This window comes from Elgaria multicarinata, chromosome 5 (genome assembly GCF_023053635.1).
Source record: "Elgaria multicarinata webbii isolate HBS135686 ecotype San Diego chromosome 5, rElgMul1.1.pri, whole genome shotgun sequence".
Classification (NCBI taxonomy): Eukaryota; Metazoa; Chordata; class Lepidosauria; order Squamata; family Anguidae; genus Elgaria; species Elgaria multicarinata.
Genome location: NC_086175.1, coordinates 2,824,285 through 2,839,089, shown reverse-complemented (window position 1 = coordinate 2,839,089; position 14,805 = coordinate 2,824,285). Strand labels below are relative to the sequence as shown.

Below are 14,805 nucleotides of genomic sequence, written 5' to 3'. Positions count from 1 at the left end.
CCTTGTATTACAATGTGTAATATTCAGGACATAATTTCAAGTTTGTTACCTTAGCTCAAATTCTGCAAACAGGATGTCAAAATGTTTCAATGCTTCTTTCATTTTTTCTGTGTAGAGGTTCAAGTCCCTAAGAGCTTGGTCACGGATAACATTCCTAACTTCTTCCAGGCTACAAGTCAGATCCTTGGCCAGTGGTCTCATTGCCAGGCTTTCTATTTCACGGTTCATAATAATTGAACCAGCAGCCAAACACTGGAAATATTAGAAACAGAGACATTATGCTTTGAAAAGGAGCTTAGAAAAGGAGGATACATTTGTGTATGTTGTTGGCACTGTTAAATAACTTAGTTATTGGACCTGACTGGTGTGGTTTTGAAAGCTCATTTACATAGATAAACAGTATATTTTAATGGACAGGACTAGGAAAGCAGGTGCTTGAACATAGTAAAGACAACTCTAATTTTATAGAAGCAGTGTATTACAAAGATCTGTCCACTCTCTAAGAAATTGTTTCACTATAAACTGAACAGAAATAAAGAGAACATCTGATTATTATTATTATTATTATTATTATTTGCATTTATATACCGCCCCATAGCCGAAGCTCTCTGGGCGGTTTACAAAAGGCTATAGAAATGGCTATAGAAATATTTTAAACGTAGGGCAGTGGTGGGTAACCTGTGACCTATGCGTCGCATGCAGCCCTCAGCCTTATTGTCTGCAACCCTGAACAACAATCCCTTGAGCATCTCCCGTTCCTTCCCATAATAGATGTGGGGTGAGAAGGGAGGGAGAAAAGAAAGAGCATGAGAGCATGGGTTGGTATCCAGTGGACTGAAGCCCTCACCGATAAAGGTTGCCCACACTCGATCTACGTAGAGAATTACCATCAAAATGTTCTGACAGAGCAGAAGGATTACTCATAAGGAGGCTGCGTGGTTTGAAACTCCAATGCTGTTTCTGTTTCCTTTTTAGCCTTCTTCAGGAACTACCCTCCCCCCACTTTGAACCCCCTGCCCCACTTTAAAAGCTTTGTCAATTTTGAGTTCACTAGCCTTCGCATCTCTGTATTCACCATGTACTTAAAACAAGCCAGAAATTCTAGGTGCACCTTGCCAAATAAATCAGGCTCCACAAATAAACAATCTTTTCTACTGCTGACCTCTGTACTCACTGTAGTTCTGTGTGGTTCTAGTGTGAAGTGTTGGTCTGCCTGTACCTCTGGAGAACAAGTGCTACAGCTTGCTTCTTCCAACATTCCAAAATGGAAACTGCATGAGGAATAGCACCACAAGCTGCCACAGGGAATGCCCAAGCAAAATGGGTAGTTACCAAGCTTGTCTCCTGGCCCGAGAGCAAGGAGTCCAGGCACAGATCCCCTAGAGTGACACAGCACCTACCAGCAAGTCCTTCTTGTGCTTTAGTGCTGTTGCCAACCCCCTTGGATGGAAGATACCTTATCTCAAGTCGGGCTAGCAACACACAAACACACACTGTACTGCTGGCTTTGGCATAGGGCGAGGATCTTCAGGCCTAAGTCCTTAGGTAAGAGTGGAGAGAGGAAAAAAATGTTTTTTTCTAAAATGGGGTCTTGAAGCAGAAGGAAGGCCTCTCCCTTTTGGTGTCACTGACGCCCCATGGTTCTATCTGCTAACAAAGATTAAGCGCTTTTCAACACTGAAGACTGACCTCTCCCTGCAAATACTGAAAAATTGACCGTTGGGAAAAACGCACACCCAACAACCTCTGACGTTTAGGTACATTAAAAAGTCTCAGATCACATCTATCCTATTCATCTTAAGCAGTAGTGGTACAAAGTTGGAACAGATTAACCCTTCCTGCTTCAATCCCTACAACATATGAAATATGGAATCCTACCTTTGGAAAAGGAAAGGGTTCAGCCTAAATAAGATTTTGTTCTAATACAAGGCACTCATTAACAAGTAATGTCTTGGTGAGAGACCCTACTCAAAGTTCCACTAATAGGGAGTAGTTTGAGGGACTGTATATTGGGAAAGCTAGGCTTTTGATAAATTCTTGATGCACTAAGTTTAATCTCCAGTTGTAATCTCTGAAATATCTGACAATGATGCCCTTTTAAACACACTTCAAGAAACATTTTACATGAGTTCTTCATTTATCTGTAAATACAAAGCTTCACATTTACAGATAAAAAAAGAACTAAAAAAGGCTGCGTGGGCTTGGGAGTGTGGCGGGCTGCTGCGGTGGCTCCTTCATAGGATCATAGAATAGCAGTGTTGGAGTTTCACACAAAACCCACACTTGCGCTCCTTCTCGTGCAGATAATAATAACAATAATAAATTTATTTCTTATCTGCCTCTCCATTTTGATCGAGGCGGGGAACAACAATAATCAATAAAATACATAAAACTGAATTAAAAGACAATATACATTGTTAAAAACATCCTAAAAACACCTTAAAATTCCACTGGATAGGCCTGCCGGAAGAGATCAGTCTTGATAGCTTTCTTGAATGCTAGTAGACTGTCAAGTTGACAAGTCTCCTCCAGCTGGCCATTCCACAGTCTGGGAGCAGCAGAGAGAAGGTCCTCTGGGTAACCGTTGGATAACAGCTGGATAATGGGCAGGAGCACCAATGTGGGAGTTCGAGGCCTTGGGGCACAGATGCAACACTGTCAAGACACGGCCCATGTTGCTCAAGCAAAGTTCCCCTGAGTCAGGAAGCCCTCTTATACCTAATTTCCTTGAATGAGTTCAAATCCCCAGGGCCCGATGAACTGCATCCAAGAGTAATGAAGGAGCTAGCGGAAGAACTCTCAGAACCTTTGTCTATTATCTTTGCAAAATCATGGAAGACGGGTGAGGTGCCGGATGACTGGAGGAGGGCTAACGTTGTCCCTATCTTCAAAAAGGGCAAAAAGGAGGAACCTGGGAACTACAGACCAGTCAGTCTGACATCCATCCCTGGGAAAATTCTGGAGCAGATTATAAAGAAGTCAATCTGTAAACACCTTGAAATCAATGCAGTGATTACTAGAAGCCAACATGGATTTGTCAGGAACAAATCCTGTCAGACTAATTTGATCTCATTTTTTGATAGGATAACCTCCCTTGTGGACTGTGGGAATGCTGTGGACGTCATATATCTTGACTTCAGCAAAGCTTTTGACAAAGTACCACATGACATTCTGATTAACAAACTAGCTAAAAGTGGGCTAGATGGAACAACTATTAGGTGGATCCACAGTTGGCTACAGAATCGGACTCAAAGAGTACTTATCAATGGAACCTTCTCAAACTGGGGAGAGGCAACGAGTGGGGTGCCGCAGGGCTCAGTCCTGGGCCCAGTGCTCTTCAACATTTTTATTAATGATTTGGACGAGGAGGTGCAGGGAACGCTGATCAAATTTGCAGATGACACAAAATTGGGTGGGATAGCTAATACCCTGGAAGGCAGAAACAAACTTCAAAGTGATCTTGATAGGCTGGAGTGCTGGGCTGAAAACAACAGAATGAAATTTAATAGGGATAAATGCCAAGTTCTACATTTAGGGAATAGAAACCAAATGCACAGTTACAAGATGGGGGACACTTGGCTCAGCAATACTACAAACGAGAAAGATCTTGGAATTGTTGTAGATCACAAGCTGAATATGAGCCATCAGTGCGATATGGCTGCAAGAAAGGCCAATGCTATTTTGGGCTGCATTAATAGAAGTATATCTTCGAAATCACGTGAGGTACTGGTTCCTCCCTATTCGGCCCTGGTTAGGCCTCATCTAGAGTATTGCGTCCAGTTCTGGGCTCCACAATTCAAGAAGGACGCAGACAAGCTGGAGCATGTTCAGAAGAGGGCAACCAGGATGATCAGAGGTCTAGAAACAAAGCCCTATGAAGAGAGACTGAAAGAACTGGGCATGTTTAGCCTGGAGAAGAGAAGATTGAGGGGAGACATGATAGCAGTCTTCAAATACTTAAAAGGTTGTCACACAGAGGAGGGCCAGGATCTCTTCTCGATCCTCCCAGAGTGCAGGACACGGAATAACGGGCTCAAGTTAAAGGAAGCCAGATTCCGGCTGGACATCAGGAAAAACTTCCTGACTGTTAGAGCAGTGCGACAATGGAATCAGCTACCTAGGGAGGTTGTGGGCTCTCCCACACTAGAGGCCTTCAAGAGGCAGCTGGACAACCATCTGTCAGGGATGCTTTAGGGTGGATTCCTGCATTGAGCAGGGGGTTGGACTCGATGGCCTTGTAGGCCCCTTCCAACTCTGCTATTCTATGATTCTATGCTTCCTGCTCAGGAGAAGTCAATGTCCAGCCTTGGTGGAGTCAGCCTGGAAGGTTCTTCACTAAGAAGCTGCACTGATGAAGGTCACAGTGCTCAGTTTTTCCTAACAATTTCCTGCATGTAGCCTCTCAAAAAGTTATTTTAATGTGTCACAAATTTATTAACAATATAACTTTAATTTAAGAAGGACTCTGCTTTTATATGAAATGAAAGGTGAGACAACACAGAAGGTTGTTGCAGGATAATTTTCAAAGAAAATGTTTATACTGACCCACTTTAACACATTGAGTTTTGTTTTTATGGTGTTTGTGAAAATATTTATATCATGCGTCTAAAAATTCCAAGTTGGGTCCTCAGAAGCATCAAGTGTTATAAAACAGTATTAAAATCAAACAGAATCAGTGGCACAATAATTAAATAGCAGGGAAAAAATGCCAGGCACCATCACGAACAACAAGCAGTGCCACAGAAACCAGGCTCATCGAACCGGCCGCCTCCACATGCCCAGTGCGGTGGATAGCCAGATTGCCAACGCAGCGAGTTCCATAATCTGAGCATTGCCCAGAAAGCCCAGCCTCAAATCCCCACCCTTCACACCTCACATGGTCAGTGGAGGGTGGTGTAACAGCACCTCTCCAAATGACTTCAGCATGCAGGCAGATAGAGATCAAAAGAGACAGCCCTTTAAATATCAAAGACATGCATTATTCTGGGCTTTAAAAAGTAAGAACTAGCACCATGAACTGGGCCCACAAACAAACTAGAAGTCAGTGCAGTTGATATAATAAAGCCAGACCATCACAGTCCCCATCAGCAGACTTGCTGACACATTTTGTGCAAACTGAAGCTTTTGGTCACATTTCAAGGGTAGCACATAACATGTAGCGCATAACAATAGTATAATCTGCAAAATACTAGGGCATGCATGCCTATGTGCATATTTACACAGAGCTCTCAGTATGTTGTACAAATTGTATATCAGTATTCCATTAAAAAAGTAAAATTATACCTCCGCTCCAAACCAAAGTTGTCCTGCAAGGTTGTCATGTCGTATTTCCTCAGGAAATTTAACACAGAAGTCACGGTTGGCCCGTTCATATGGAATGCATTCATCCATTATTTGGTTTATAATGTTTAATACATTATCCTAGAATAGGAATACCATGAATTAGTAATGTAATGATAATATTTATGCAAGAACACATTACACAATTGTCTACAACAGATAAATCCTACATATAACTTTGTAGCATTTCATGTTCGCCAGTGAAATGAAGCATTTTTCTCATATCTTTTCTAGGCATCTTCTAAGCAAGCTTTTGGGACGGTGATGGACCTTCACATCTTTTGCAGCCCCTTCCTGGCTTTGACATTTTTGAGCGCCAGACATACCATGACAACTGTTGCCAGACAAGCCAATATTCTGCTGATTTTGACACAGAAAGGAAAATTTCATTCTGGCTTGAGAAAGCATAGGAGAAACCTGCCATTCTAATGGCCAGGCCTGACGCTCAAAGCAGAATAGTATACATGATGTAAAGATATCAATCCCCCCTGACGTGACCATGATTCTTCAGATTTGACTCCTTGACCTCTTACGCTCCTTTAATCCTATTTTCAATTTACATTAAGTCTCCAAAATGTCATCCCAAGAGTCACCAGGAAATCCACTCATCAGGTGTGAATGTTTACCTGTTTGTCTGAGCCCAGAGGAAGGAAAGGTTTAATTTCCAAAGAGCATTTTGATAAGCCGTTCTTTAAAGATTATGACCATTGTTTAGGTTTTCATGATTAAACTCAATTTTGGGGCATACAACCCAGCTCCTTGTTGTTTATTCGTTCAGTCGTTTCCGACTCTTCGTGACTGGGAAACGACTGAACGAATAAACAACAAGGAGATGGGTTGTATGCCCCAAAACTGAGTTTAATCATGAAAACCTAAACAATGGTCATAATCTTTAAAGAACGGCTTATCAAAATGCTCTTTGGAAATTAAACCTTTCCTTCCTCTGGGCTCAGACAAACAGGTAAACATTCACACCTGATGACAGCCCAAAAGTAGAGGTCTCTTTGAACCAAGAGAAGCCTCACTCTTTCCCACAAGAGAAATCTTGTGAAATCCCCCCTTCTTTCTTCCTTCATGGCTGAAGGGGCACCCCACTGCCTTCAACTTCATTGCACCCGAAATCGTGCAGATATGGAGAGGTAACCAACCCCTTACTAACTTCTTCCCAACACATCTACTATCTAACCAGGTTCCACCCTCTTATATCATCACCCAGTCAACTTTCCTTACTTCTTTCTTCAGATATAAGCAACTTGCTTGTTGCATCTCTCTTCATTCACCTACTTTGCTACCATACTCTATTTCCTTCCCCTGCCAGTCCCGAAATCCACTCCCCATATCTCCATCACCAAAACTTCTTCTCCTCTCCTCTGCTAGTCAATTACACCAAAGCATTGTTTTCAATGTGCCTGTCTTAATCATTAAAACTAGAATACAGTGATCCTTTAAAAACCCTATTGCTGTGATCTGATTTCTTGAATGTATGTCTTTAATTCTTTTCAATAAATAACTCTTGGGTTAAGCAATTGTGTCTTCAATCTCTAAAAATTCTCCTTAGGTTACATAGCTTTGGGATCTCAGTGCCCTATGTTAAAAGATCCCTTCAAGTGTCAAGGTTGCATGTCTGAAAGCACACTCAGGCATACAGGCAACAAGGATGCTTGCTATCAACTGTGCTACTATCCAAAGCTCCAAAGTTGGGGTTGGTTTGTGGCCAAGATATCCAGTGCATCTTACTTCAGAGTAGTAAACCAATAGGTCACCTGCAGATGAGGCTCAGCACAGGCTTTCCTATGGAAAAGTCTGGTGGGGCAACACACTGGTGACCAAGGTGGCATGCTTCCTAACAGCAAAAGGGAGCATCCTTGGCTGCTTGGAGATGAGGTATGCTTCACCTAAGCTGGCATGCTCCCCACCTGCCTTTTCTGTGAGTGTGTGTGGGGGGGGAGGGGTAGGAACCTGACAAGGTTGGCCAAAAACTGCAGACCCCTAGCCCCTTCCCCTCAATCCTACGTGGTTCCAGAGAGACAACCATTAGAGTTGCAGCCTTTGTCGCTGATACTGCTCTTATGGTTTTGGCTGCACAATCACACAGAATCATAGAATAGCAGAGTTGGAAGGGGCCTACAAGGCCATCGAGTCCAACCCCCTGCTCAATGCAGGAATCCACCCTAAAGCATCCCTGACAGAAGGTTGTCCCATCCACCACTATTTCATCTGAGGAGGGGCTGCATCTGAAACCCCTCCTCACTAAACATGTATACAATCAGGCTGTAAAACACATTATACATTTGCTTAACAAAGACTCATCTACCAACTGTAATGCAAACTTTGCATTTCAAACACTTGCTCTGTTCTTCCCTGAGGGCTGCTTTCCCTTAGAGGACATGTGTCAGAGGCAGATGCTAGCAGTGGACTGGCAGAACCACCCTTGCTATGAAGATCACATCCCCATACTATTTTGCTCTCTTTTTCTCAGCCCCCTCACCATTCATTCACAAGAATGCAGCTTTGGAAAGTGTTGATCTGGCTGGGAACGTCTTCAGATGCAGGGGAAAGGGGAGACCACACTTCCTCACCGTTGCGTACCATCGCTCTTGCTTCCTGCTTTCTTCCGTGTTGGGAACGAGTTGGAATTATATGGGGAATGACAGCAGAGACCACGTGGCCCATACAGATTGATGGGAACAGCGCCCTCTAGTGGGCATTTTATAGCGCAACTTTCCTGCACTTCACAGGAAATACAGTCATATTTTTTTTAAAAAACCCAGCTTTTCTGTGGATTAATTTACAATGCTAAAACCAGGAAATAGATCATCAAAATAACCCACAAAGATCTGTGAATGGCTAGTCGATAAAATGCTCATCTGAAGAAGCCCTGGAACTACACTTTTCTCTGTTTGGAAGGAGAGGAGGGCTGCCTCTTCTCTGTCTGGGCAGGGAGGGTTTGAGTAGTGCCAACCAGCAGGCGTTGTTGGAGGGTGAAACAATTTCAGGGTTGTTTCTCTCTCAAACAAACTGGCACGCATTACTGTGGTGATTGTGTGAACCAGGTTTCTCTCCCTCTCTCCCCCTCTGATTATTGGTCCCGCACAATGCTCCTTAAAAGTTAATTTGCCTCATAGCCTGAGCCTCATCGTTATTAGTTCATTAACGCCACTTGCCAGAGTTTGTAGATAGCATGCATTTTTTTAGATTCCAGCCAATATCCAATTTTGGAGGTCAGCAAGTGGCTGCACAACCATGGTTTCTGGGTGGGTGGTAGACAGCCTCTTTCCATTCCACCTTCACACTGTTTCTCCTCCTTTGAGGCACATGTGGTGAGACTCTTCGCTCCGCTGCGACTGTGGGTTGCAGTTCTGTACCGCCCCCCTGGCTCATCCTCTAAATTTCTCTCTGATCTGGACTCGTGGCTGTCCTTTCTCCTCTCTGACAACTCTCCTACTCTGATCTTGGGTGACTTCAATATCCATGTGGATGACCCTCACGATGCTGCAGCTCTACGATTTCGCTCCTTATCTTCCTCTTACGATCTTAAGCTCTGCTCTGAAGCATCCACACATTCCCTTGGACACTGTCTGGATCTTGTCCTCACTCGGAACTGCTCTGTCCTGGACTTTTCTATTGTTGACTTTCCTCTGTCAGATCATCATCTAGTCTCTTTCAATATTACTCACAATCCCCCTCCTTCACGTCCCGCTTCACGCCCTTGTCGTGACCTGCATTCTATCAACTATGAGGCTTTCTCTCAGTCTCTAGCCTCCTCTCTTCCTTCTGTCTTCACAGCCGTCTCCTTGGACTCAGCCGTCTCCTCCTTTAACTCCTCATTGTCTTCAACTCTTGATAATCTTGCTCCATCTACAACTCGGATAGTTCGCCCCTCTCAAGCCCAACCGTGGCTCACCTCTTTCCTCCGCTATCTTCGCTCTTGTTCCCGGGCAGCCAAACGCCTGTGGCGTAAGACCAGGGACTTGGCGGACTTTGTCCATTACAAATTTGTTCTCTCCTCTTTCTCTTCTGCCATTTCACTGGCCAAACAGCAGCACTACTCAACGCTGATCCAGTCAAATGCTAGACACCCTCAGCGGCTCTTCAAGTCCTTCAATTCTCTCCTGAAACCCAATCCACCATCTCTCCCCGCCTCTCTGTCTGCCAATGACTTTGCCTCTTTCTTCAATGCTAAAATCCAAACTATTCGCTCCGATCTGGCCAGCTCTGCTCCGCTTCCAGCTCCTGTTCCTCACCTGTCAGTTCCTCCTGCAACTCTCTCGGCGTTCCCCTCAGTCTCAGCTGATGAACTGTCTAAAATACTGCGCTCGTCGAAGCCTTCCACTTGTTCCCGTGATCCGATTCCCTCTCGCGTCTTTATTAATCTTATCCCCGCTATCCTCCCGTCCTTGCTTCACATCATTAATTCTTCTCTGTCCTCTGGCTCATTTCCCTCTGCTTTTAAACATGCTACCGTCTCTCCCATTCTCAAAAAACCCACTCTTGATCGACTTTCTCTGTCTAACTACCGACCTGTCTCTCTGTTGCCCCTTGTCTCAAAGATTCTGGAACGTGTGGTCTACTCTCGTTGTCTTGACTTTCTCTCTAGTAACTCTGCTCTGGATCCCTTTCAATCTGGATTCCGTCCTTTGCATTCCACTGAAACAGCCCTTACCAAGATCACCAATGATCTTCTCACTGCCAAGTCTAAGGGCCATTATTCCGTCCTTATTCTCCTTGATCTAACTGCAGCCTTTGACACGGTTGATCACGATCTTCTCTTAGATTCCCTCCATGACCTTGGACTCTGTGGCTCTGTCTATAACTGGTTCGCCTCCTATCTAGAGGGTCGCTCTTTCAGCGTGTCGGCTAACGGCAGCTCGTCCTCCTCCTTTCCCCTTTCAGTAGGGGTTCCGCAAGGCTCGGTGCTTGGCCCGCTGCTGTTTTCTCTATACATGCTGCCCTTGGGTAAACTCATTCAATCTCACGGCCTCCAATATCACCTGTATGCCGATGACACACAACTATATCTCTCATCTCCGGAACTTTCTCCTGATGTCCACGATCGTATCTTGGCATGTCTTTCAGATATCTCAGCCTGGCTGCTTCATCGCCGTTTGAAACTCAATATGGCAAAAACTGAACTGCTTGTTTTTCCTCCTAAACCTTCTCCTCACCTCTCATTCTCTCTTACTGTCAACGATGTCACGCTTCCTCCGGTCAAGGAAGCTCGTAGTCTTGGCTTTATATTTGATTCCTCGCTCTCCTTTATTCCTCATATCGAGGCAGTAGCTAAATCTTGTCGTTTCTTCCTGTATAATATTGCCAGGATTCGACCATTTTTGTCTGTCTCTTCTGCCAAGACTCTCGTTCACGCACTGGTTATCTCTCGGTTGGACTACTGCAACCTCCTTCTCTCTGGCCTCCCCTCATCTCACATCAGTCCGCTGGTCTCTGTCCACCACTCTGCCGCTAAGATCATCTTCCTGGCCCGCCGCTCTGACCATGTCACTCCGCTTCTGAAATCTCTTCATTGGCTTCCAATTCACTCCAGAATCCAATATAAACTTCTCCTGTTGACCTTCAAAGCTTTTCACGGTCTAGCTCCTGCCTATCTCTCCTCTCTCATCTCACACTATTGCCCCGCTCGTGCTCTTCGCTCCTCTGATGCCATGCTTCTCGCCTGCCCAAGGACCTCCACTTCCCTTACTCGGCTTCGTCCTTTTTCCTCTGCTGCCCCTCATGCCTGGAACGCTCTTCCAGAACACTTGAGAACTACCAACTCAATCACAGCTTTTAAAACTCAGCTAAAAACTTTTCTTTTCCCTATAGCTTTTAAACTTTGAGTTTGTTCTGACTCTATACTGTTAGCTTCACCCTACCCGGTGCCTGTGCCTGTTTGCATTCTCTTTCCCTCCTTATTGTTTACTACAACTTTATTAGATTGTAAGCCTATGCGGCAGGGTCTTGCTATTTACTGTGTGGTCTGTGCAGCACCATGTACATCGATGGTGCTATATAAATAAATAAGAAGAAGAAGAAGAAGAAGAAGAAGAAGAAGAAGAAGAAGAAGAGACAAAGCCATTCACCGGCAGCTGAAATAAAGCTAAGAATGTAGGAAAGTGTGTGTGTGTTTGTGTATTGCTATTATTGGCAAGTCAGCAGTTTGGGATAGGATCCAGGAACTGGTAAAGAAGTAGCATTAGTATGGTTGATGAAGCAGCAGAATAACTACTGCTCTGGTGGGCTACAGCATAGATAAATTGCTTAGCCTTCATTTTGAAACCTAACCCAAGAGGAATAAACAGAGAAAATAACATCTCAACATCTTCTTGCAGAGGATGAGAGTTCTCAAGCAAGAGCAGCTGCACATGTAGCAGCTGTAGACTTAGTGCATGAGAAAACAACAACAATAATAATAATAATAATAAATATTTCTTACCCGCCTCTCCATTTTGATCGAGGCGGGGAACAACAGTAAGTATAAAATACATAAAATACTGATTAAAAACATAGTATACATTGTTAAAACATCCTAAAAAACATCCTAAAAGCATCCTAAAAACATCCAATGATAATAATAAACAAGAGCTTTCTGAACCAGGGGAAACCTTAAGAAACAAGGGAAAGCTGGAATGCTCCAGAAAAGGTATAACATCTCAGGATGAAGGATGGCTTCCAAAAACATGAATGTAAACAAATAAGCCTAGCCCCCTTTTTCAGATTTAGACCCAGCCCCAAATCTTGAAAAATTGAGAAGTCTATGCCCCTGGCTACTACTCACAGTTAACAGCTATACCTGCAGTAAGTTATCTTCAAAGTTGAGACCCTAAACTTACTGGCTAGCCAACTTTCAGTCTTCAGAGATACTTTGGCTCAAATCTCTAGGGCCCGATGAACTGCATCCAAGGGTAATGAAGGAGCTAGCAGAAGAACTCTCAGAACCTCTGTGTATTATCTTTGCAAAACCATGAAAGATGGGTGAGGTGCCGGATGACTGGATGAGGCCTAATGTTGTCCCTATCTTCAAAAAGGACAAAAAGGAGGAACCTGGGAACTACAGACCAGTCAGTCTGACATCCATCCCTCGGAAAATTCTGGAGCAGATTATAAAGAAGTCAATCTGTAAGCACGTTGAAAACAATGCAGTGATTACTAGAAGCCAGCATGGATTTGTCAAGAACAAATCCTGTCAGACTAATCTGATTTCATTTTTTGATCGGTTAACCTCCCTTGTGGACTGTGGAAATGCTGTGGACGTCATATATCTTGACTTCAGCAAAGCTTTTGACAAAGTGCCCCATGATATTCTGATTAACAAACTAGCTAAAAGTGGGCTAGATGGAACAACTATTAGGTGGATTCACAGTTGGCTACAGAATCGGACTCAAAGAGTGCTAATCAAAGGTACCTTCTCAAACTGGGGGGAGGTAATGAGTGGGGTACTGCAGGGCTCAGCCCTGGGCCCAGTGCTCTTCAACATTTTTATTAACAACTTGGACGATGAGGTGCAGGGAACACATAATCAAATCTGCAGATGACACAAAATTGGGTGGGATAGCTAATACCCTGGAGGACAGAAACAAACTTCAAAGTGAGCTTGATAGGCTGGAGTGCTGGGCTGAAAACAACAGAATGAAATTTAATAGGGATAAATGCCAAGTTCTACACCTAGGAAAAAGAAACCAAATGCAGTTACAAGATAGGGATACTTGGCTCAGCAATACTACATGCGAGAAGGATCTTGGAATTGTTGTAGATCACAAGCTGAATATGAGCCAACAGTGTTGTAGCAAAAATAGCTCGTTCCCTGGTGTACCAAGTCCAATTCAGCACACAAGGAGGAAAGGAGAAGTGTGGTTCAAACAGTGTTTATTCTGCAGAATAAAGAGGCACTGGAGCTAATTGCTGCAAAGCATGCGCCTACCTTGCAAGGGAATTAGCTAAGTATTTATACAGTATGATGTGGCTACAAAAAAAAAGCAAACGCTATTTTGAGCTGCATTAATAGAAGTATAGCTTCCAAATTGTGCAAGGTACTGGTTCTCCTCTATTCAGTACTGGTTAGGCCTCATCTAGAGTACTGTGTCCAGTTCTTGGCACCACACTTCAAGAAGGATGCAGACAAGCTAGATGGGGTTCAGAGGAGGGCAGCCAGGATGATCAGGGGTCTGGAAACAAAGCTCTATGAGGAGAGACTGAAAGAACTGGGTATGTTTAGTCTTGAGGGGAGACTTGATAGCACTCTTTTAGTACCTGAAAGGTTGTCTGTGATGTTTTGCTGTTTAATGCCTGTTTTATAATGTAAGTATTTGTACTGTTTTAATAAGGTTTGCAGTTTAAAAATGTATTTGCTGTCTATACTGCTGGAACAAGGTTGTTACGTAGTTAATTCTAGCAGGAGGGGAAGTGAGTGACCAGGATGTAAGAATAAATGCTGATTGGCTGGTGGTTCAAAGATTAGACTTGGTGGTTAGCAGGAGTGAGAGAAGTGTACAGCACCATGTACACTGATGGTGCTATATAAATAAATAAATAAATAAATAAATAAATAATAATAGAAGCAGTTAATAAGAAGTGTGTGAAGAGTGAGAAGAGAAGGGTTTTGGGTCAGTCAGAGAGAAGGTGTAGATTTAGTGTAGGAACAGTGTGTTTTATTATTTTGGGGAACAGAGTGAAGGGAGGAGAGATAGTTTGGTCTAGAGGGTAGAGTAAGGAGGGTTGTATGTGGAACTGTACTGAAACAAATAAGCTTAGAATCATAGAATAGTAGAGTTGAAAGGGGCCTATAAGGCCATCGAGTCCAACCCCCTGCTCAACCCCCCATCTGCATCCCTGAAAGATGGTTGTCCAGCTGCCTCTTGAAGGCCTCTACTGTGAGCCAGCCCACAACCTCCCTAGGTAACTGGTTCCATTGTTGTACTGCTCTAACAGTCAGGAAGTTTTTCCTGATGTCCAGCCGGAATCTGGCTTCCTGTAACTTGAGCCCATTATTCCGTGTCCTGCACTCTGGGATGATCGAGAAGAGATCCTGGCCCTCCTCTGTGTGACAACCTTTTCAGTATTTGAAGAGTGCTATCATGTCTCCCCTCAATCTTCTCTTCTCCAGGCTAAACATGTTCAGTTCTTTCATTCTCTCCTCTTAGGGCTTTATTTCCAGACTCCTGATCATCCACGTTGCCCTCCTCTGAACACGCTCCAGCTTGTCTGCATCCTTCTTGGTGTGGTGTCCAAAACTGGATGCAATACTCAAGATGAGGCCTAACCAGTGCTGAATAGAGGGGAACCAGTACTTCATGCAATTTGGAAGCTATACTTCTATTAATGCAGCCCAAAATAGTATTTGCCTTTCTTGCAGCCACATCACACTGTTGGCTCACATTCAGCTTGTGATCTACAATTCCAAGATCCTTCTTGTTTGTAGTATTAGCTATCCCACCCAATTATGTGTCATCTGCAAATCTGATAAGTGTTCCC

The 14,805-nt window shown here is 43.8% G+C and overlaps 1 protein-coding gene across 1 annotated transcript in view; it reads right to left on the bottom strand.

Moving 5' to 3' along the window:
• ZFYVE28 (zinc finger FYVE-type containing 28) overlaps nucleotides 1–14,805 on the bottom strand; it is an 89,133-nt gene that overhangs the window by 54,419 nt on the left and 19,909 nt on the right. The window contains exons 3-4 of the mRNA XM_063125900.1: nucleotides 5,284–5,421; nucleotides 50–252 (exon numbers count right to left, since the gene is read on the bottom strand). Of these exons, the coding sequence (XP_062981970.1) occupies nucleotides 50–252; nucleotides 5,284–5,391 (311 nt within the window). The 5' untranslated portion in view covers nucleotides 5,392–5,421. The remainder of the gene's footprint in view (nucleotides 1–49; nucleotides 253–5,283; nucleotides 5,422–14,805) is intronic.